Source organism: Amblyomma mixtum, chromosome 5, assembly GCF_055824585.1.
Source record: "Amblyomma mixtum isolate Tamu chromosome 5, ASM5582458v1, whole genome shotgun sequence".
In the NCBI taxonomy this organism is placed as follows: Eukaryota; Metazoa; Arthropoda; class Arachnida; order Ixodida; family Ixodidae; genus Amblyomma; species Amblyomma mixtum.
In genome coordinates, this window is record NC_143016.1 from 20685391 (window position 1) to 20708370 (window position 22980).

Here is a 22980-nt window from a genome sequence, read left to right on the forward strand (position 1 = left end):
CCTGCATTGTGGTATGTGGTTAAATCTGCAACTTCTTTTATCAGGTCTCCTTATCTTGGCCTTGCTTTTTCCTGTTTCTTTCGTAGTGAACCATTCCGGCAGGAGCTGTGTTACGGATTGGACAACCTAGCCGAAGGGGCCATCACACTGAATCTATTCCCAATGCTTCTTGCTGAGAAAGCACAGCAGCAGCAGCTGAAGCCCAAAAAGAAGTATGTGGCCCTGCTACAGAGCAGCGATGTTGCTGTGAGCTCAGAAGTTCTGCAGAGTAGCTGAACAGTACCTGACATTGTGAATTTTCATGAGTAACAGAATCTGCCTTCTATGACATCGCTAAATGCTCTAACCTAGCTCATGATACAAGACCTCGAAAATGAATGCCTGGCGTTGCCTTTTTACATGTGAGCTGTGTGTCTTGTCTACTGCCTGTCATCACCATTTGAAGTCACATAAATCTGCACACTGTTGTGTTGTTTTGGAACCCTATGCTCTTTGAACTTGCTGAGGTCCACTGTGGTTAAAGTCATATTAAACTACCGTATAAACGTGTGTAAGGGCTGCACTTTTTTTTCCAGACGGGGGCCAATTTTTGGAGTGCGGCCCATACACGGGATGTATGAAAAAAATTTTTTTTTTAAAGTAACAACACACCAATCAGGGAATGAGCACATATATTGTGCGTTCAATCGCCACTCGCGTAGTATTTCGACTCTGAGCTGGTGCTGTGCTCTGGTGCACGCTCATCCCAAAAGAGGCCGCACAGCATGTCCACTGTCAACGCGTACCTGTTGTTCCGCACTTCCATCACATAGAATAGCAGCTCTCCCAGTTCGGGAAACTAGCACAGCTTGCCTCGGAAAGCGCGCTTTTTTAAGCTTGTGTTTCTTTTTTGGTTGCACAATCGGACGCACTTATCGGCCACGTCGAATTCTCTATTCACCACACGCTTGCCACGTTCGAGAGCTAACTCGCAGCCGTGTAGCTGTTAAAGTACTTGCCCATTGTGCTAAAACTGCATTACTCGGCGGCAGCACGCGAAAGCCATAACCACTACAACAACTATGGTGAATGCGCTAACACGCCACAAAAGGCTGGAGCTGGCAATACTGATGGCGATGTGGATAGCGGAAAGTCACGGCGGAGAAAAAAAAATTGACGATGATGATGAAGACTGTGGCCTCGGGCGCCATCCATGGATGGTTTTTGGAAGCTCTTGTGCGCGTGCTCGGCCTCCGCGATTAAGTGCTCTGCGATCGAGTGCACCGTTGCTCACAGCCGGAGCCGATCGCGGAGGTCACGGCGCGTGCATTTAGAAGGCTATTCCCGCCTGGGTCATGGAAAGTTTGGGTGCGGTCCTTACACGGATTAATTTTTTAAAAAACATTTCCTTCGGGAAAACGGGGTGCAGCCCATACACGGGTCCGGCCCTTACACGCGTTTATACGGTATGTTTTAAAGAGCAGCCGGTGCAGTATCAACATAGCAGTTGAAAAGTAAAGCCACTTTCGCTTGAAAATATTAGCATCAATTTTCGTTCGCTTCATATCTGCTCTCACCGGGCTCTGGGCAGAGAAAAGATTGCTTCCTTTTGACTCGACACACCTAAGACTGTCAGAAAAACAGCAGTGAGCCTGCATGGCTGCCAGAGCAGTAGTTGAGATCCCTGTTCAAAGAATCAGAGGCTTCAAGCCAAAAAATGAGTGTTGAGCTAGGGCAGACTAAATCAAACCTTAAAATGTCACCATACCTGCACAGGGCCACTAGTGAAATGAAGAAAGTGAGGGCTAGTAGTAGTTTATCTTCACTGCTTGCCTTTAAGCTGTGATGAACCATCTAGCCCAACAATGAGTTGTTTTGAATAATGTTCTGTCAATTTGGTGCTGCAGTGTTTATCTCGTGGTGTAAGTCAGCATTAAATAATCACCAGATGGTGATGTAACTGTCTTTTGATGTGCAGTAGCTTGTCTTTATCTTCCTTTATAATTTTCTCGTTTTGCAGGCATCATTCTCTGCTGACCCTATGCCCCCTGTTTCGCCTGTTGCGTATTGCGGAGCAGACAACCAGTGGCGAAGCGCTCGAAGGCATAGATGCCCTGCTGGGGTGTCCAGTAAAGATGCCAGCTACTGACGTGTCCGCTTCATTTCACACCCTCTCCATCGACCAGCGTGAAATGGTCCTCACGTCCAGCTTCTACTGTGTCAACTGGTTTCGAGAGGTGAGCTGCTGTGACACTGGGACAACTTTTTGTTGACAAAATGAGTATATGTGCACAGCTCTTGACTTTTAGAGCAGGTGCAGGCTAACATAACTCAAAGGAGAGCAACAGCTTGCAGCAAGTGCGCTTTTATTTGTTCTCACAAAAGGCACATTGAATTTCATTCAGACACAGAAAACACTGGAATGGTCCGGGAAAATTTTCCATTGAGAGTGATGTTCTCTACTGGCAGGAGTGTTTTAAAAGAAATTTGTTCTGGTCTAGTTCCCATGGTGACAAGAGATATAAGAGTCTAGTGCTCCAAAGAAACTTCTTAGATTATGAGCATATGCCATAAATCTGTTGCATGTTATTAGTTCTTATTGATGTCTACGTATTTTTAACAAACCCTTTTGGGCCCGTTTTCTATTCCTCTTGGTCCACGGGGACTGCTGGCCAAGCATTAAATTTTTTTTAACTGTTTAATTGTCACTGAACAAATTTATTTGAACCTTTGTCTAGTGAAGCTTAGAGGGGGTAAAAATTGTTCCTTTGGATTAGGGCAAACAACTGGACCGATGTGGCTGTGCTGGCTGGCAGCTTCGTACTACAGCACTTCTCAGTATCACCATATTTCACTAAATGAAGAATTCTTGTTGAGTTGAGAACGAGATTTTAGTATACATTAAAAGGCCTTATTAAAGTGTTCACATAGTTCTTTTCACAGGAGAATAGTAAATTCTTCGTTAAATTAAAATTGTAAAATGGATATAGTTCTGCAGCAGTGGCCTAATGGTTTGAGCATCCTCCTCGTATGCAGGAGATTGTTGGGTTTGACCCTAGTGCCGCTGTATAACCAGGGGTTTTCTGTTGGGCACTAGATTTCCCCTGGCTTCTGTGGTGTGAAAGGCATGGGAAAATGGGTCTTTCACTCTGCTCCATTGCAGAACAAACACATTAGCTGTGGCTTTCTTTGGCCAGGATACCATTCCCTGACGAAAATTCTAACTGGTCCTAACTGTTGCTAATCGGTTCATGGAACCAACTGGGAATGGTTCCATAAATCAGTTAGAGCCAGTTAGGATTTTCACCTAACCTTGCAAAGTTGTGGAAGCTGTTGAGTGTGCTGAACCAATCACTAGTGCACTGCAAAAAGTAGTTGTGAGCTTTGACAGTGATCATGCAGCATACTTGCAACTTCACACACTTGGCAAAGTACTTGGTTGGCTCACTGTGTTCATGCAGCAAGGCATGCTTCTATTGTGTTTGCTGTGTAGGAACACTGTGTACTAACTCTTCTGATTGGCGAATGACTAGACAGGCACATTCACCTCTTTGTTTTGTCTGCCGTCCCCTTAACACAGCTCAGCCATCAATAATTTGTACCGAATTGCCACTTTAACACAGAGAGTAGTGCACATGTCAGAGTTTGCGGAGAACAAGCAAATCTAGAGCATTTTCTAGCCTTTTAAGCATTACTTGGTCCTGTTTTTTTTTCTGAAATCTGCATAGCTTGTGAACGGCTTCTGTGCTCTGCAAGAAGAGGAGACCAGAGCCAAGCTAGTGGACCGAATCCGTCGCATTGTTGAACTCCAAAAGTGCCTCGAAAAGTGGCTGCAAGGTACGGATTTTGTGTGCTTTGCTAGTGACGCATTTGTTCTTTGCATTTATTTTTGCAAAATACACTCTAGTATCTCTGTAGTGCTTTACTGTTATTTTTTTGTTTATAATACTAAGCCCTTTGCGGGCTGTTACAGGGCGGGGAAAAAAGATTGAGAAGAAAGGCACATTATACTGAAGAAATATACTAAAAATATAAAAATCTTAACCAGAAATTTTGAATTGGCAATATATTACCTCAGAAACCCATTTGATATCAGATCGAGACCCGCAGGCTTTTTCGGATCTGTCTTTAATAACAAGGACTCTTTTTGAGATAATTTGTCATTACTACTATCGGTGGAGGCTGCATTTGTGCTATTATTGGACCCTGCAACTAAGACAGAACTCGAGAGGCTGTTTAGCACTTCAGCAATTTTAGTTGGAGCGTTGCAAATATTTCCATTCACCTCAACATCATTCAACTCGGACTTAGAGCTGGATAGGTATCTCCAGAGCTTTTGCGGAGAACTTCGCAGATATGCTTGTAATGTAGTGGGAAAGTACAATCTTTTAGTGTTCTCGAACTCTGCTCGCACCTGCTTAGTAAGAGTAGCAATATGGACCGTGTTTTCAAGAATTTTTCGCCATGCGCACCGCAGTTTTCATATAACATGAATTATGTTACGTGTTACCCATAAATTGGTCTTTTCCTCTCTTCTGATCTTAGTGGGCATAAATCGAGACATGCAGTCATGAACAACAGTTTCAAAATATATTTATAAAGTCTCTATATCACTATTGGTGAATCTATCTGGCCAAGCTCTAATTTGTCTAGTATTGAGGTGTTGTCTGCCTGGCTGAAACTATAAACAGTTACAGTCTTGTTGCGTTTTGTGTTCTTAATCAGCCCAAGATTTGCTAGAACAGCTTTATGAACTGATATTACATTGTCTGTAGTTACCTCATTCTGGAAAATGCCTAGTCGGTGTTGTGTGTGTGTGTGTTGCCAAATTCTGTCATACTCTGTTTTCTCATTGTGACGTGCATGCCTCTGCTGATTGTAGGGGTGCCTGGCTACGTTCCCCCGTTGGCAGTGTTTGACATTGACGATGCGGACACCAAGCCTCCGGTGGTTGCCAACCCGGCTGGGAAGAAGAAACGCAAAGGGAAAGGGGCTGCAAGGTTATCTGTCATTTTGTTTCTCTTCGTTTCTTCAGAGAAAAATTAGATTACGAGCAGGCACTAACTGAAGGTGACATGAATTTTCTCTTAATATTCCGCCATTGTTGTGTTGCACCATTACCTCAGTGAACTAAGTTTGTAATGGCCTATTTCCTCCCAGTAGGTCAGTTGAGGCTTTGGTAAAATATAGTGGAGGACAGAAGTAAGTTTGTGAAATTACTTTCAAATTTACCGAATGTTGTTTTTTTGTGCAGGGGCAAAAAGCGAAAGCTTTTATCTGATGATGAAGACTCGGGTGATGAGGCTGAGCCGTCTGCAAAGCCATCCTCTCCTCCAGATCCTGATGAAGATGTAAGCAATGTAAAAGCACGCCCTGAAAATTGGATTTGATCTGATTTTTTTTATTTTTATTAGGTTTAAGGCTACTTTCTCGTGTTCTAAATTATTAAATGACTAGCTCAGCGAATACAGATAATGGCTTTGCTTATTAGGTGCTGCTTCCTTTCTCTAGCATATTTATCATATATCACTGCACATAAGTCCGCTCTGAATGCAAATTGACCTGCCAACTGACAGCAACTTGTCAACCCCATGCTTTTGTTCATGGATTGACTGGTGAAAGGGCTGGTGGGCAGACATACGGACGGATGGGTGGACAGGGAGACATGTGACATAAAATTCAGACTCTTTTAAAAAAAAAATCAGTCAACTTTTTTCTCTGCGTATTGAACCCCTACCCGCAGGTTGATGTCAACTTTTCTGGAAAAAAAGTGGGCTCATTACGCGAGTGAATACTGCTGTATATCCTATTTGTAATCCTAAAAAATGGGCTCCTGGTGAGTACCGTGAGCTGCATTTTACTGACAGGTAAAGTGGTGCTTCTGAAAGCCAAAATCGAACCGTTGCCTGTGGCGCCGCCTTGTAAGCGTCTGTGTTGTGCCGTTTTATAACATTTACTTGCTCTTGTTTGCACATTTATTGTGTGGCAAAAATAGTCTAGAAGTTGTGAAATGAAACTCTCCTCAATATTCAGGTGAGTAGTCGATTATTATCTATAACCCTGCTCATCTCGGGAGATCTGCTTAAAATTTCACCGTGCATCACGGCAGTTTAGCTGTAGAAACAGCCTGTGGCAGTGATACCTGTTTTTTATTACGCAACAGCGTATACAGCTCATTAAGTCTAAAAGCCATCGGCGTAGTAGTAGTGGTTCGTACTGCGTGCCGGAAATACTAATTGGGGGCTGCGTATTTTTCGCTATTTTTTAATCTGTAAAGCTTCCATTTCAGTATTTCCCATTATAAAATCATCAGAAAATGGGACCAACTTTACTTTACCCTTAGTGGCCCTTAATGGTTTTGCAATAAGCACATGGCTGTATTCAGTGCTCCAATGTGGCAACGATAGAAATCATGTGTCCAGTTACATCAGGAACATGAAATGTGCAGGGTGATGACAGTGACAACAATGATGAAGAGGCGGCAGACAACGAGCCAGAAGCAACTGCACTGGGCACATTGTCCGGGTCGTGGCGGCCATTTTTTCGTGAACTCGACTTCGACGTCTTCGCCATCCTCAGCGTGGGGCTCGTCTGCGGCAATGGCGAGGTGAAAAATGTCACTATAGTGCACAGCACACACTGTGAAAAATTCTAGGAAGTTTGACTATGACGAAGTGATGGTGACTCATTTTAGTGATGTTGAGACATTGCTGTCAAGCAGCAATGATAAGTAAAGCTAGATGTGCTTTAGCCACGTAAGTTTAGCACAGGAGATGACTTGTAAGGCAATGGTAGTACTTTTATAGCTAATTTATTGAACTCTATATTTTAACAGCCATAGCACTGGTCTGGCATAAACTGCCTGTTACTTTCATTCACACAGACCAAGGTCAAAATGAACAGTGCACGAATCTACTATACTGGTTTACATGAATGGAATTCAATATTTAACTTGCCTTAGTTGTTTGCTTTCCAGAAGTGGGAAGTCAGGTTTTAATTCAGGCTAGCATTACAAAAGACATGTTCCTGGCATTTCTTTTCTAATGTCAGGAATATGTTTTTGCTTATGCTTGAATCATGTTTCGCAGGTATTAAGGCAAAGACTATGCTTCTTCAAGAAGCCATAAATGATTAAGAAAAAGCTGCGGCAGTCACTATTTGTAATGCACTGCAGTCCAAAGATGCAATGCCAAGAAAATTTCTGAAATATGAGTAGCTTGTTTGCCATGTTGAAATGAGCAAAAGTCAGAGGCGAGTTGGTCTGCTCAGTTCTACTAACTTGGTGCCTACACAATACTTTTTGTGGCATGTGAACATTACACTCTGCCTTCATTTTTAGCTTCCTGAGCTATTCTCGAATTAGTATCACTAGTGTGTAGATAAGTTAGCATAACTTCGTTGAGATTTTGACTCGTCAGCATACGTAGTTCACAGGGAAACTAGCTTCGTATTTTCAAGAAGCCATCATGAATGTGCTACTATCACTTGTTGCTAATATGTACAACAAACATGCATCACTTTGTAAAGTTTATTGCACTTGTTCATTGTTCTGGGGCATACTTTGGCTGTAAAGCATGTGTTGACAGCTCTTAAGGCTCCATTTGTTTGCCTGTTTATTTCTTGTGCTCCTTCAGGAGATTTCAATTTGTGCACTGACTGCGTTTGGGTGGTCTTCTCTCTGTTCTGCTGGCAGGCATCCCCGTCTAAGCTCACGACATCCGAGCTTTTGTTTGTGCTCAGTGAGCTTACTACCAAGCTGGACTGGGCCCTTCCCTCCACTGGACCAAAGCGTGCATTTCCTTTCAAGGTAACTTTCCTCTGCAGTTGCATTTCAAGGGGCTGGGTGTGTAGTTGACCTTCACATACTTTTGAACTTTTCAGCACTATAGTATTGTAATCTCTCCTTAAACCCGCTCTACCGCACAGCTTGCTCAGCTCTGCTTGGTCTTCAATTAAATAAGAAAGAAAGTAAGCCATTACACCATCAGGAATTTGTTTTACACTTGGCTACTTGTGCAAAAATCACCATTATTTTTTTATTCACACACAATTTGTGGGATGCCATCCTTCTTTTTGTTTTTGTCTCACAGTGCCTCAGAAAGTTGTAAGAACAAGAAATAATAGGCTAATTTTGGCAGCTTTTTTGGTGAAAAAAATCTCAGTGTTGATCTTCAGAACTCAAACCTGTTGTTATTGCTTCACAAAAAAATTCAATACTTGAATACTGTTGCAGAACGGCATTCTGATGCTTTTAGTACTTTGTTGTGGTGACTTTACATAGTGGCAAACTTTAAACTTGCTATATCTACTTAAGTTAATGCTGCGTGCACATTTTATGGCTGCCGAAGTTACCACCAATATGAATGTCATGGTCACATGATCCTCTGAACTGTTCAAAACAGCACTGAGGTATTGAATTGAATTGAATTGATTTATTTCATGCAATACACATACATGAGATGGGAGAAAAAGCCGCTATAATGCAGCTTGACTAGGCTCCCATCCCCTGTACAAGAGCAGAGCATCAGCAACTAATGTACATGTCAGTGAAGCAAAACAAATACATGGTTGAACTGCAATCAGTAAAAAAAAAAGTTTACAATGAATAAAAAATAAAGAAAAAAATGAATAATAAAAAAAAAATTCGGTATTAGCAAATGCCTATAGTGAAATTGTAAAAAATAAATGAAATAAAACAAAGTTTACAATGAAAGAAAAAAAAAACAGGTAATAGCAAATGCACACCACATGTGTCATGTTGAAGCATTTACATAATATAGCATGGATAGGCCTCGCACAATTTGTAGTTAGTATGAGGAATGCAAGTAGAAGTGACGGCAGGCTTGCACTCGGAGAGATGTGTGAACCAGTGTTGCCATCTGCCAGCTAGAGTCGACTAAGCTCTGTAAGCAGCAACATGGAGCTTCTGCTTCCCTATGCATTGCTGACGTGATACCTGTGATGTGGCACAAGGAATTGGTGTGAAAATAAAGCATCTCTCATCAGCCACACAGTTCACCACAACTATCAGTATCATGCACGTTGTGGATACCAGCAATGCCTGATGGCTTTCTTTCCTGAAAACTTTGGCTTGAAAAAGTATGTACTATATTAGAATCTGATGTGTTTGTGTGACTGTTTTAATACCACCTCCTTTTTCCTTTGCAAAAAATAAGTGGTACTACAACATGTTTGATGAAAAAACGTCCTAGGGCCAGGTAAATGTGATTTGTCCTCGCTTTTCTCAATGTCAGGCCAAGGTGTCGCGGGACGTTGGTTTCTCCAACTTGGCGCTGAGCCCCAAATCGGATGTGGTGAAATTCATGGTCAGCATGGTGCCACACCTTTGTTCCCTGCTTGAAGAGACCAGTGGGTACTTCCAGGTAACCAGCTTCCCCTAGTGCTCCTTAAAGAAGTCGGTCTCAAATACTACATAGCATTGCACAACTGTTGTAAGCGCACTGTCATCTACTGCTAGAGGGAAAACAAATGTGTCTTATATTGAATACTTGCAAACTAACTAGCAGGCGCAGGAAGCATAGGGAGCTATTGTGGTTTCTGTGCTGTTTGCGCATGCACAATAGTCTGGGCATCATTTCGCATGGTGCTCTGCAAAGCTGCGATGCAACTCTTTCATGCACTTCTGTGTTCACTCACTCTAACAGTGAATGACGTTGTACTTGATCACTTTGAAATATCTCAGCCATTTAATTAGGTTCATTCACAGATTTACATTTCATCGCAAGGTATTTTTTTGATGTGTGATGTCGCCCTCTTACTGGCTTGTATGCGAAAAGAGTGGAAACTGCACTGAACATCTTGCTTATTTCTTTTTTTTTTCCCTCACTACCAGGACCTGATATCACAGAATGATGGTGTGGTTGATGCGGCATCCATGTTCACAAATGCAGCCAAGGAGACAGCATCCTGCATGACTTTGTTGCTAAACTGCCTGAACTCATTCTTTTCATGGCAAGTGACCTCATAATTGAAATTGTGCCTTCAGTCAAATAAGAAGAACTAAAGTACCTATCATGAAGAAACCAGGCCAGAAACTAGAAGAAACCAAGCCAGTTTTGGTGTTTATCAGAGTCATCTTTCATGAATGTTTAAACCGTAACACTATTGGCCCCGCCGCGGTGGCTCAGTGGTTACGGCGCTCGGCTGCTGACCCGAAAGATGCAGGTTCGATCCCGGCTGCGGCGGCTGAATTTCGATGAAGGCGAACTTCTAGAAGCCCGTGTACTGTGCGATGTCAGTGCACATTAAAGAACCCCAGGTGGCCGAAATTTCCGGAGCCCTTCACTGCGGCGTCCCTCATAGCCTGAGTCGCTTTGGGACATTAAACCCTAATAAACCCCAATAAACGTAACAGTATTGTAAGTAGATATGACTTAACAAGATATTGTAGCCACTGATTTTTGTATTTGAAACTGTAGGCAGTTGAGGACTTTTTGGAAAATTGATAAATTGTTTTGCTAGAACACACACATATAATGTGGTTGGTGTATTTTATTTAAATATTGCCTATAAGTGGCCTTTATTTTGTTGTACTTATTCATGTTGCCAAATGTTGCCCTGTGTCTGGTTGCAGGAATGGGTTTGAGACAAGTGAAAATCGAGACCAGCTGTGTGAAGCTTTTCGTTCTATATCTGACCGCATTGGAACAACACAGCTGACTCAGGCCTACGTCATGGCTCTGGGAAAGTGAGTGCTACGAATCACGTTATTTGCCTTTGCTCAGGTTTTCTTTTTTTTGTTTTCCTCGGTAACCTTCAGTTTGTGCTGTCTTCTAGGCGAGCCTTCTCGTACTTCGCCAAGTTTGCCGACTCCGTGACAGACCCAGCGGGAGCCACTGCCCTCCTGCGGCTGCTGGGCACTGTCGCTGACCGAGCACAGATGTACTCGCTAGAGCAGCGGGGCATTCGCGGTGTGGCCGAGGGATTTCTTCGGCGCAACTGGCTGTGTCGCGTTGGAACATCAAACGTCCCCCAAAAGCCACAGGGAAGCCATTTCAACGAGTCCCTGCAGGTCATGCTTAGGTGAGCTGACTAGTCTCTGTTGTGTCTGATGTTTATAACGTTGCAAGACAGTCTCCTTTGTCGTGTTAGTTGTATGGCTGTGCTTAGGTGGATGCTGATGAGTAATCACTCCTTTTTTTTTTTTTTTCGAGTCTACTCCACATTTGGTATTTCCCCTAAACACTTTGTACTAACTTCATTTCCATTTCGAGTTGTTGACCAATTTGACCTCACCCTTTATTTGCTAGCATTAGCCTAGTCAGTAGAGTGACTGTCATGGAGAGGGGGTGGTCCTGTGTTCAGTCCCTGGAACAGGATGAATTTTTCAAGTACACAATTTTTGTGAGGCCGAATTGCCGTTATAGCTGTATGGCTGCACATAGGTGAATGCTAATGAGTAACTGTGCCATTGGTTCAAATCTACTCCACCTTAGGTACTTCCTCTAAATGCATTGACCTTGTTGGAAGATATAGACAGCCTAGTTACAGAAAAAACATGCTAAGTTGCCGTGCATTAGAATCAAGCCTTGTATGTGGTCAGGTGGGAAGCAATCCTTATGTGCAGAAGCAAATTTCTCAGCCATAAGAAGTGCTTTCTTGCTTGGTGCTGAACTGTGCATTAAAATGCTGTTAGAATGATAGCAGTTTGAAACTGTATCCTTCTTTATCTTTGAAACTCTAGAGATGGCATGAGCCTGGTGTGACTGTTCCTGCACATCGGCACTTTGTACAGTTAGTGTCAGTCATTCATGTTTTTACTTATAGTACTGCAGACTAACCATGAACAGAACATATTGGAAACCACCATTGGTTGTAACATGCGCTATTTAAAACTGGTTTTAGTATCAACCCTCTACAAACACATGACAAAAAAATCTACATTGCCAGCAGTAAGAGCCATTTTGGTTTTTGTGGTCTGTGATGTTTGCAATGTGTAGAGTGGTTGGAGGATTAGTTTACTTTTTTTTCAATGCAGCAGGGAGTTTCACAGATATGTGTGAATGGAAAGACGTGGATAGGGAGCGTTCGCTAGGATTAGTAGCCTGATGGTTACTGGATGCTCCCAACGCCACTTGTTTGCTTGCTTTTGAAAAGAGATGAGGCTTTGTGAATGTCCCATACTTTAAATGAGCGTCTTGCTTCTCCATTGCTTTTCTTGTTGTTAACTGCTTACTCTCATTTTGCCATGCAGCACCTTCCTGTCAGAGTCGGAGTGTGTGCTTCAGAGTCTGCACGAGCTTGCAACTGACTGCTTGCCCAGCATCCTGGATGACTCACCACCAGCTGAGCAGCCAGAAGAGCAGGAAAAGCAGTTCCCTACACTAGACAAGTGAGGCTTAACTAGCTGTCCCAAGCCGTGCTGCATTTGCTAACACCGCAGCACTGCCCGTGTAAACATTTAAGGGAATTTAAGCTTCTTAATGAACAGTACTCCAGACCAGCTCCATTCTGTTTTTGCTCCAAGTAGGTAAGTTTCGCCCAAGTACCGCCATGGTAGCTCAGTGGTTATGGTGCTGGCTGCTGACCCGAAAGACACTGGTTCGATCCTGACCGCGGTGGTTGCATTTTGATGGAGGCAAAATGCTAGAGGCTTTTGTACTGTGCAGTGTCAGTGCACATTAAAGAACCCCGGGGGGGTCGAATTATCTGAACCGTGCACATTCCTTGACTACAGCACGATGAACTGGACATAGAAGAAGGAAACACTGAAGGAAACATGTTGTGTCCCTGCGTGTTTCCTTCTTCTATGCCCAGTTTGTTGTGCTGTAGTCACGGAATATCGTCACCAACTTGGCCAACAACTTACCTTGTCGCCTCCACATTGACGTCCCTCATAGCTTGAGTTGCTTTTGGGACATTCAACTCCATAAACCTATCAAACCAAATTTTGCCCAAGTAAATTTTTGAAGGTCAATTTTAGCAGGAGTAGCTTAACCCTCCACTCTGAGACAACACGCACTAGGTACTTTCATTGTACTTCACTTGACAGACTTTCTAAGCACCAACTCAATTTCATTCATAACTTAAAGCTGTATTTGTGTAAATAATTTTTTCTTGTATGCATACCTAACGTAGGGTATATTTATTACCCCTTTGGCATGCCATATTTTGTTTCCATCGAGACGAAATATTTTTCAGGCTAAATAGTATTTTCAAACATTAAAAAAGACAAATTGTTAGTTTTCCAGCACAAAGCGCTAGTAGTTGATTTTTTGCAGGGATGTGCAAAGTATAGGCTGCAGCCTCGTCCGCATCTGTGTGTTCCTTCCTTATGTCTGTTTCTTCTCTGCTGCTGGTTTTAAGGGATCATGCGCCAACTAGCTCAACAACCCACCTTGTTAATCGTATAAAGTGTCATAATGAAAAATCACAACAACAAAATGCTGCGAAAAGTTACTGCTAGTGGCAAAACTTGTCTACACAAAAATGCCCAATGACGTGCTAACTCACTCATGTTTCGCGAAATATTATTTACTGCATTTGCTAATGGCACGAAAAACTAGATTATTTGCAAGTTGAAGGATGCAAAATTAACCTGAAACAAAGAAATCACTGCTAGGTGCAGTCCACTCTCAGAAAAAGCTGCAAATTCACTTTGTATACAGTTGTGAATGTAATGTGTCAGAGTTTCCTTTGGTGGAAAGTTTAATTCCACTGTGAAATTTCATTTATAGAAAAGTCGAGCGCTCGCTTATTAATCATGGCATCTCTTACATGTTGCAGTTTGCATTTTCACTTGTGTGTGTTTCTGGAACTTTTGTGCAAAGTGTCAGTATGAGCAAATGAAGTTTTACCACTTTTTTTAGCATTGTCACAGTCGGACAATTGTATGATAAGCTGTTGTCTTGCTGCTATCATCAGTACAGTTCACAAAAACCCTAGCTGGCTAACTTTTTTTTTTTATCCAGGTCTACTCTCAATGTCTACTACAAGACGATGTTCTCCAATCTTGCTGATGGTGTGCAAAGCCTCTCTGCAAAAGCAGTTACTGACCAGGAGGTAGTATTGTTGCTGCTGTTTGTGAAAAACTAATACGGAAAAGTGCACCAAATGGTTTTTATGCATGAACTGGGTTTCGCTGTTTCAGGAAAAGCTGAAGCAGCTTGAGAAGTGGACCCTTGCTATTGATATTTTTCGCAAGTTGGTGGAGGTTGCAAAGGTTAGTGCTGTTTCTAGGCGTTGTAGATATCCAAGTGAAATTTGATGCTTTTATGTATTTTGTGACAAGCTGGGCACAGCATTGAATGCACACAGGAAAGGCAGGCTCAAAAGTACAACTTTTGTAAAAAAAAAATTGTATGTTGAACATGATTATATGTTGTTATTTGACATTGAGCTGTGGCTTGTCTCTTCTGAAATTGTGAGGTGTGGCTGTATGTGCTGAATGCATTGAGTTGTCAAGGATAAAAATATGGCAACACATCCTCAGGGTTGTGCATTGAAGCCGGTGGAATTACTAGTTGCAATATAAGCTTGAGTTTGGAAGGGCATAGCTTTCAAAAGAATGCTGTTGCTATGAGGTGCTTTAAACATTGAATCGTTTACAAGTGTTACTAATGGAGCTTTTAAATCTTTTTTGTGCATCCTTTCAGAAATCTTCAGTGCGAAAGAATCTGTCTATTTGTCTGAAGGTGAGCACTTTGTTTTGCGTTTGATTATGCATCTCTTGTATCTTGTACAGGACTGCAGTACAAAAATATGTGGAAAGTGGAAAGGAAATTTTGTGTCAGTGTGTTACAAAGGCGCGCCTTGCTGTGCCACAAAACTTGCTTTGCATCCCTTTTTGTTATGTTGCATTGAAAACTTAAATTTCAAATTAGGTAAAGGGTATATTAAGCATTTTACAGATGGCATCATGCATATGCTAACATTGGTAAACAGAATGATGACGAACAAGGAACTCGTGTGCAGTTCTGAAACGTCTCAGAATTTCATCTTTGGCCCCCCCCCTCCCCCCCCCTCTTTTGTTTTGTAAACAATAAACATTGAAGTCACATTACTTATTCATTCGAATTTTCGCTCGAGATTTGTTGTTGAAGTCTGCTTAGTGCATAGTACTATTTAAGTAGCGCTATCTCATGTTATTCTTGCAGTAATATATTTGTTCTAAAGTCCAAAGTGTATTCATTTGTATTCATAAAAAAAAAAAACTAGTCCAATGCTGCAGTTACTAACTGCCCTGCTATGCATTACTGTTTACAAGCTTCATGCTACTGGTTGCTCTGGAGAGACAAACTTTGTGCTTTTGTTGAAGTTTTAACCTACCCTTTCCCCGTGTGCCCCGCACTGTGCGCAGTTTGGACGTCAGTTCTTGGAGTCCTTCCTGCGAAATGCTATGCCCCTGCTCGACTCGCTGTTCAAGTCGCAACCCGCTGAGGTCCAGGCTCTCCTCAAGAACCTGCAGCAGAGCACACGATACCTGCAGCACATTTGCAGCCACTCCAAGGTCAGCCCCTGCCAGCTATAGCATGAGAAACAGAAAAACATGCTTAGCATTGCATGAGAGCGCATAAATACTGTATGATGTTAGGTGTGGCACTGTTAACAACTCTTTCTAGTATAACTTCCTCAGTTTCAATATCTTTTTTGTTGCAAGGACCCAGTGTCAATGACCATTAATTTATGAGTATAATCCAGTTGCACAGTGTCGTTAACAGTGGTCTTTGAGTTAACCTGTAGGCTTGGTGCAGTGAAGTCACTCAACTATCTATTTGGTGAGCAAAGGTCTGACATAGGTATCTTCTCGTAAAAACATAGATGTTGTACCACTCTGTGGAATTTGGTCCAGACTGTCATTTGAAAGAACCTTCAACTCTTTATAGACATGGAATGGACCTCTCCCTGCCTTTGTCACGGATGATGTATCAGAGGAGGAGCGAAGAGCATGGCTTGCCTTGATTGGCAAAACATTCTGCTGCTGGCGGCTTGGTGCAGTGGATGAGGTTTCATGTAGTGACAGTTTGCTGCGTTTTTCTCAGTGCAGTCGAATTGTGGCATGGTGGAATGTGCTAATCTATCGAAGAAGACCAGTGGCATATATTTCTTTAGCTTTCCAAACAGGGGAAAGGGGCGGAGAATGGGTTTTGGAGCTATGCAAAGGACGAACTGACAGACGTCGTCGAGCACTGATAGGATCTACGGTGTAAACATGATTGTAAGTAGATCTGCTGGATGTACTATATCGTACGCTCACATATTTCTGAGTGGACTAACAAGTCCTTATGGTTTGCTTTGTCCTCCTCCGGAAAAAAATCGTACTTGAGGCATGATTGATCGGGCACTCAAAGGCGCAGATGGCATGCAATCGCTGGAAGTATTTTAACAACTTCTTGTTATGCATTTAGTTTGTTCTAGTGCAACATTTCAAGTTCAAGGAGCGAGCTTTTTTTTTTTTTCCGAAACTGCTCATGAGGGCATGCTAGCAGCATGGTCGCTCAAGTGCAGCTGCATTCGAACTTGGAGTTGTAACATAGGTGTTTGGTTTTGCCTGTGTCATTTAAGTCTATGTACTCTTGAATAGTGCACTCTGCTTGAATATTATGCTCCACTGTTTTGCACACAGCTGGTTGTAGCAATGCGCATATCACATTCATTGTTCCTCATTACCTTTTCTCTGGATATGGTATTTGCTCCTAGCAATACCATGTGCTAGTCAGTCAGAGTGTAATCTAAAACGAGGCAAAGTACAAATGTCCAGAAATAGCCCAGCCATGCATGACGCATATGTGTAAACTGCTGTTTCACTCATGAGTGCCCACACTTTGTAGGGCTTGGCAGCCGCTTTTGTGAAGAACCTTTAGAAAGCAGTACCTGGTGCCGAGGTCTAATATAACCTGCTTGCCACATGACTTTTTATTGTGAGACCCTATGCTTTCAAGCGGTGGGTATGATTTGAGTGCCTGCACACTATAGGCACCAGGCTTGCTCTAGGAACACGAAATACCTCCGAGGTGCGCCCTTATTGGACAGTTTAGAAGTTTAGGTAATCTTTATGGATCTATAGGTAAATTGCTTATGGATCTGGTTACTGGAGTGCTGTGTACTTCACCCGTCCTGAAATTGAACATAAATACCACTAAAGCATGATTTCGGGGAGAAGATCCACATTATCAGACAGCTCTGTGACGCTCCACGCAGCAGGGAGACCAAACCAAAATGGATGCTTTTGCCACCTAAGCTCGTTTTCTTTCAGCACATCCACGAGCACATGTGCTTTTTGGTATCTCATTGTTCGCAAACAAGGAGAAGTCTATTGGATGTAAACTTGCAAAGTACTCGCACGGCCGTTTGCACCATTAGTACATGCACGGACAGTGAGGTGTGGGTAGCCTGCAAGAAAATTCAGTGCACATAACCTGCTTCTGGAAGGAATACTTCAACAACTGTTGAACTATGTGGCTTCTCTACATGCAGCTGGTAAAGGATGTGGCACTGACAGGCCAAGTGCCTGCCGTGCGCAAGACGCTGGAGGTCTTTGTCTTTCGTGTGAAGGCCATGCTGACTGTGAACCACTGCCGGGAAGCCTTCTGGGTTGGAAACCTCAAGAATCGAGACCTCAAGGTGACACTCAGCTGTAGCACAGATGGCTAGGGATGCAGTACAGCATGGTTTTGGGTTAGGCACTGTTAAATTTAAGGATGAGTTTCAATCATGCTATACTACGCTCTCATAGGAGCTGGTTGATACAACAAAGTGGGATGAGAGTGTGCAGATTTCATTGGCATTATGCAAAAATTACTAGCAAATATCAGGTCATTAATGTTGATTTTGGGATTGCTAGCTGTTCATCTTTACATTGAATTCAGTGCTACAAGGCAGAGATACAAAAAGACGTAGTACTTATGTATATTGTGGAAAGTTTGGCCTCTACCATGCTATCCTCTTACACAAAGGCATGATTAGGAATGTTGGGACCAACCTCAAACAACCCAGTCGATATATGAGCAGTTTGTGCAATGCTTCTTGTAGGGTGAAGAAATTCTCACGCAGTCGATACGTGAGAATTCAGACGAGGAGATCGCACCTGCTGAGGATGGCGAAGCTGGCAATGATTCGGTGAGCCACTGGCTTGTGAACATTTACTGAACGTCAGTTTGGATGCTTGAATATTAAAGCTTACCAAATTTCTTGTTCGCCTAGGATGCCAGCCACAACAGTGAAGAAAATGGAGCAGACGAACCCATGGAACCTGAGATAAGCGAAGAATTTTGAGGGGCTACTCTTGCAGAAAGCTGCCAGCCTTACCCATATCTTATACTATTGTGTACACAGATGCATTTGTGGTTCTGGTTGAAGGCTGCATGTTTTTTGTCTTACAAGTTACTGTAATATATTTTTCCTTCACATGTTCCTGTGTGCAAGTTAGCCATGCTACCTCTTTTAGCTGACACAAACCTGTTCTCTCATCCAAGTGTTGCTTGTTTTATTGTACAACCATACATAAAATTTGCTTTAGTAATAAACACCATTACAAAGTTTGCATTACACCCTTAATACTTTTCTTGAGTGTTGCTGGTTGCATTTTTCAAACTTGTCGCTCTTTTCATTTAGTACTCCCTTCTTGTTCTTGTATTTTTATCTTTTTCGATGTATTCCCACCCTGCTGAAATCCGTCCATGGGATTGCAGTATGTATAAATAATAAATAAATGAGTAAATATGTTAGTGCTGTCAAATAAAGTCATCTAAGGTGGCATTTCATGGCCAATGTCCTTGATAAATTTTCTGTTTATGTATACATGCCACCAACTACAAGAAGAGCTTCTGTGAAAAGCTGAAATTTTTAACATCTGGCTTTTTGTGGAGAAAGGCCAGTATGTGATAAGACTAATGCTCATAAGGGAGTGGTGCAGTTCTGGCAGAGACAACTCTATCATAAGAAGTCAGCCTTCACTCATTTCATGTAATGACACTTTAAAGGATACTAATTCCTACAGGGAGGACCTGACACAAGGCTTGCAGTGTGAAGCAGGCAGCCATAGACTGTAAAAACAAGTCACATGCTTATAAATTAGTTTGTCACTCTCCCTCGTTCTTGCAGCCTGGTTATGCTGAGGCCTTTACAGTGCCCGTGTTCATTCGTCTTCATTCATCATAGCATGTTGCTTGGTGGTTGTGGGTGGTTATGAGGAAAGGAAAGGCGCAGTAACTGTCTTTCAGTAAACAACTGAGCTGCGCCATGAGGGAAGAGACTGAGGAGAGGGGTGAAAGCAAGGAGACAGTGTTGCCGTAGTGGAGATCTCTGCATTAATTTTGACTACCCGGAGCTTTTCAGCGTGCACTTGGGCTTCGCAGCTCAGAGGCATTTTTGTGTTTCACTTCCTTAGAAATCAGGCATTCTGTGGTTGAGATTCCACCCCGTGACCAGAGTCTGATTCCATTAGCTGAATTCTGTCGCCACCCAGCTACCGCGACAAGCAGCATATGGTTCCTCTTCAATAAAGGTAGCCGCAACAGCTCATGGTATTTAGGAAGGTAGAAAACCTGCCACTCTACTGTTTAAATAAAAATGCCTTCTCTCCGAAACACTGCTGGGCATGCTGCACAATTTCACAGCTGCTGTTTTGTGTTTGTGACGGTTCACAAGCGCCCATCATAGGACAAATATTAGTGTAGATTGCGAAATGTGACTGCATATGGGTCATGCAGGGAATGCCATGTGTACCCCTCTTGTTGCCACCTCGCAAGTAGTGCTGGCGGCAGACATTCGTGTGAGCTTCACTTTGTTGTTGGCGGCGGCGACAGCCTGATCAAGAGCCGCTGTCATCCACTGCAGGACAAAGGCTGACCACAAGTCAGCCTTCATCTGCGCAAGCAGAAAAGGGTTGGAAAATATCGCTTTTCTTGTTTGTTGTCGTTTGAGAGAAAAAAATACTCGCAACTAAATAATCACTTGATGAGTTCGGCTCCTATCGGTGCCATGTCTTCTACTTTGCCAAATCATCATCTGCATGGCAGCAGTACCAGAAGGTTTTCTGGTATGGACCGATGAATTCGTCGGTTGCGGGCTGAGCCATCATGTTTAGCTATGTGGAATGCGCCTCCCATGTCTTTCTCGTCTGCGTGGAAAGCATTAATGCATCACTGTTATGTTGGGGAGTGCCACAACAATTCAGAAAACACTAAAAGCTATGAACTGCCTAGGATATTCTATTGTTCCCTATGTAAGTGGAATGCAGGAGCGCAAAACAGTGTTGCCTTTTCATTCCTGTCTGCCATTCTTTCATTGGTATCAGGTAGCGGACCTATTAGTCTTATCCATATCTCCAACACCATGGCGAACGCAGGTCTGGATTTTTCCTCATCGAAATACAAACGCATGAAGGATGATGGACGAGGTTTAATTTTCCGTGCGTGCAGATTGAAACAAATACAAATTCCTCAAAATAAGAAGTGCCCCTACAATTATGCTTTCTCATTAAAGGACTATAAATGCCAAATTTGTACTTGCATGTTTTCTTCTTTCAAATTATGCACTAGACATGTACAGTCGTGAGCAAAAGTGGAGAGATCGGCGCTTCGGCGGCGGGAGCAGTTGCGGGGCCGCTCCACGGCGCTGCCATCTCGCCGCGCTCGCTCGCTGCGAGAGTGCCTCGAGTGACGACAAACTTCCCCTTCGCTCTCGCGCGGGTGTTTATCACGACTGATAAATTCCTAGTGCGGATTTCGGCTACTCTGCTGGTGAACGGTCGCGTCGACGAGGAGTGTGAAAAGAAAAGTGTGTAGTTCCCGAAGGGAAAGTAGCCGAAATCCGCACTATAGTAGGATACAACTTAAAAAAACAGCAGTTGCTAACACTGGGCCGCGGTCCGCGGCGTCTTGTATTACTTCGCTGTCCAATCGCAATAGTAAACGAAATCAGCTTTTTAATGTTTGACTATATCAAACAATCCGCGTATCAAAATTCTAGAGCTCATAATTTTTTTTCTTGCGATAAGCTTCTTGTTTAGGTAACAAGAAACGTTTAATCAGCGGACTACTTTTTTGTCGTGGAGGAATTCTGTGCGTGGAGGCTGAATGTGGGCGGAGCTTCACTGCAGACTTAAGTTGTATCCGACTATAGGAATTTATCAGTCGTGATAAACACCCGCGCGAGAGCGAGGGGGAAGTTTGTCGTCACTCGAGGCACTCTCGCAGCGAGCGAGCGCGGCGAGATAGCAGCGCCGTGGGGCGGCCCCGCAACTGCTCCCGCCGCCGAAGCGCCGATCTCTCCACTTTTGCTCACGACTGTACATGGATCACCCCGTGATACTTTTTTACGACCACTAAGTAATCTAATTGAATTTCTTCTTGACGCTGTTTCGATTTCTACAACTGACCAATGGCTATGCCGTGTAGTTGGTCTTTAGGCCACTTGAGGCACGAAGAAATGCTAGTATAACTGCTGGTATGTCCCTTGTTGTCATTTTTCGCTCTAGGTCTTGAAACAGGCTGGTTTAAGTGTTCTACATGCGTACAACAAAGCAAAGTACACGTTACAGCCATCGATTGATGAAACCGAAACCGCTGAATTATTATTCATCGGTTGTAGGTGAATACCACTCAGTGATTCATGCGTTCATTTGGACGAAAAAAACACTCTACTAAAGTTCAGTGTCTGTAGTCCTTCAGTGCTTCTGATCAACGTAGCTGTTTTTGCTATTTGCGGTGAAAAACTGTGCATGTGCCGAGCCTAACGTCCACGAGCGCCATATCTCAAGCGGCACAATTAATCGGCCCATTATTGGAAATGCATTGGTAAAGGCTGGTCCATCAAAGGTCCAGAATGAAACCATCCATTTCCAATACCGCCGCGGTGGCTCAGTGGTTATGGTGCTCGGCTGCTGACCCGAAAGACGTGGGTTCGATCCCGGCCGCGGCGGTTGAATTTCTTTGGAGGAGAAATTCTAGAGGCCCGTGTACTGTGCGATGTCAGCTGTGCACGTTAAAGAACCCCAGGTGGTCGAAATTTCCGGAGCCCTCCACTACGGCGTCTCTCATAGCCTGAGTCGCTTTGGGACGTTAAACCCCATAAAACCAAACCAAACCGAAACCATCCATTTCCAATATTGGGCTGATTACATATGCTGCTTGGAATATAGCTATGGTGTGCCCCACCGCTGGCTAGAGCAAGGTCAGAGTGAGGTAGACCGCGTAGCCCCAGGCTGCCGCTGTCTAGCGGCGCCAGAGGCAATTTGGGGCGGTGTGGGGTGGTTGTCGTTTGAGGCTCGAGAGGTGAAAAGTAAGATTGCTTTTGAAACTCTTACTTAGACTCGGACGACTGAAGATAGGCCCGCCGCGTGTTCCGATACCTACGCTTCAAGGGCAACCGAACGCAATGGACCTCCCACGTACACGCGATACGGCGCAAGTTTGAATTCTCTCAACGCACGAACAAAGGGTCTACCGAGATTGCCATGCCTCGAGCCGAGCAAGCGTGTGCCCCATGGTGAGCGCCGGTTGAACTCGAGACAGTGTTACAGTTGTACGAAGCTCGCAAGACAGTTATGGAAAAGAGGCACTCTATGATAACGTAAGGGAGTACCTTCCTCTTCGAGGAGCGTGCCTGAGCGCTGCAAACGCTAGTGTATCGCCGCCGGCTCGAACCAGCGCCCAATCAACTGGTTGCAGTGTGCAGGAGCTGCAGAATGTAGATGGAGAGCACCGAGCTTAATACCTTCCACTGCACCAGCTTCTCCCCTCCACCTACAGAGGGCACCACGTTGCCACAGGCGCTCGGGTTTGCGACGGTGGAGGACCAGCTGGACTTCGGTGCTGCTTGTGTAGCGAATGCCCGCAAACAGGCGTGGTGGCAGACGACCCTGACTAGACTGAAACAGTCGCTGGTGTCGGCGGGAGGAGGAGGAGGAAAGAGATTTCATCGTCCAAGAGAAATTGCATTCCCCCCCCCCCCCCTCTCGGCACTAGGGGGGTGGTGGCCGCGGCCAGACTGTGAGGTGACTTGAGGACATGCAGCCTGGTCCGCCATGAGGTTGCTTTG

At 43.7% G+C, this 22980-nt stretch overlaps 1 protein-coding gene across 2 annotated transcripts in view; it reads left to right on the forward strand.

The window, feature by feature from the left end:
• Positions 1 to 18696, forward strand: part of Fancd2 (Fanconi anemia complementation group D2) — a 48736-nt gene extending 30040 nt beyond the window's left edge. For both annotated transcript variants that reach the window (XM_089543568.1, XM_089543567.1), the window contains 19 exons: positions 87 to 212; positions 2000 to 2216; positions 3708 to 3816; positions 4862 to 4979; positions 5234 to 5330; positions 6428 to 6586; positions 7673 to 7786; positions 9234 to 9362; positions 9833 to 9951; positions 10574 to 10687; positions 10777 to 11022; positions 12194 to 12331; positions 13911 to 14001; positions 14090 to 14161; positions 14595 to 14633; positions 15299 to 15448; positions 17416 to 17562; positions 17971 to 18057; positions 18142 to 18696. In XM_089543568.1, coding sequence (XP_089399694.1) covers positions 87 to 212; positions 2000 to 2216; positions 3708 to 3816; positions 4862 to 4979; positions 5234 to 5330; positions 6428 to 6586; positions 7673 to 7786; positions 9234 to 9362; positions 9833 to 9951; positions 10574 to 10687; positions 10777 to 11022; positions 12194 to 12331; positions 13911 to 14001; positions 14090 to 14161; positions 14595 to 14633; positions 15299 to 15448; positions 17416 to 17562; positions 17971 to 18057; positions 18142 to 18213 — 2344 coding nt within the window. In that variant the 3' untranslated portion in view covers positions 18214 to 18696. The remainder of the gene's footprint in view (positions 1 to 86; positions 213 to 1999; positions 2217 to 3707; positions 3817 to 4861; positions 4980 to 5233; positions 5331 to 6427; positions 6587 to 7672; positions 7787 to 9233; positions 9363 to 9832; positions 9952 to 10573; positions 10688 to 10776; positions 11023 to 12193; positions 12332 to 13910; positions 14002 to 14089; positions 14162 to 14594; positions 14634 to 15298; positions 15449 to 17415; positions 17563 to 17970; positions 18058 to 18141) is intronic.
• Positions 18697 to 22980: the final 4284 nt, after the last annotated feature.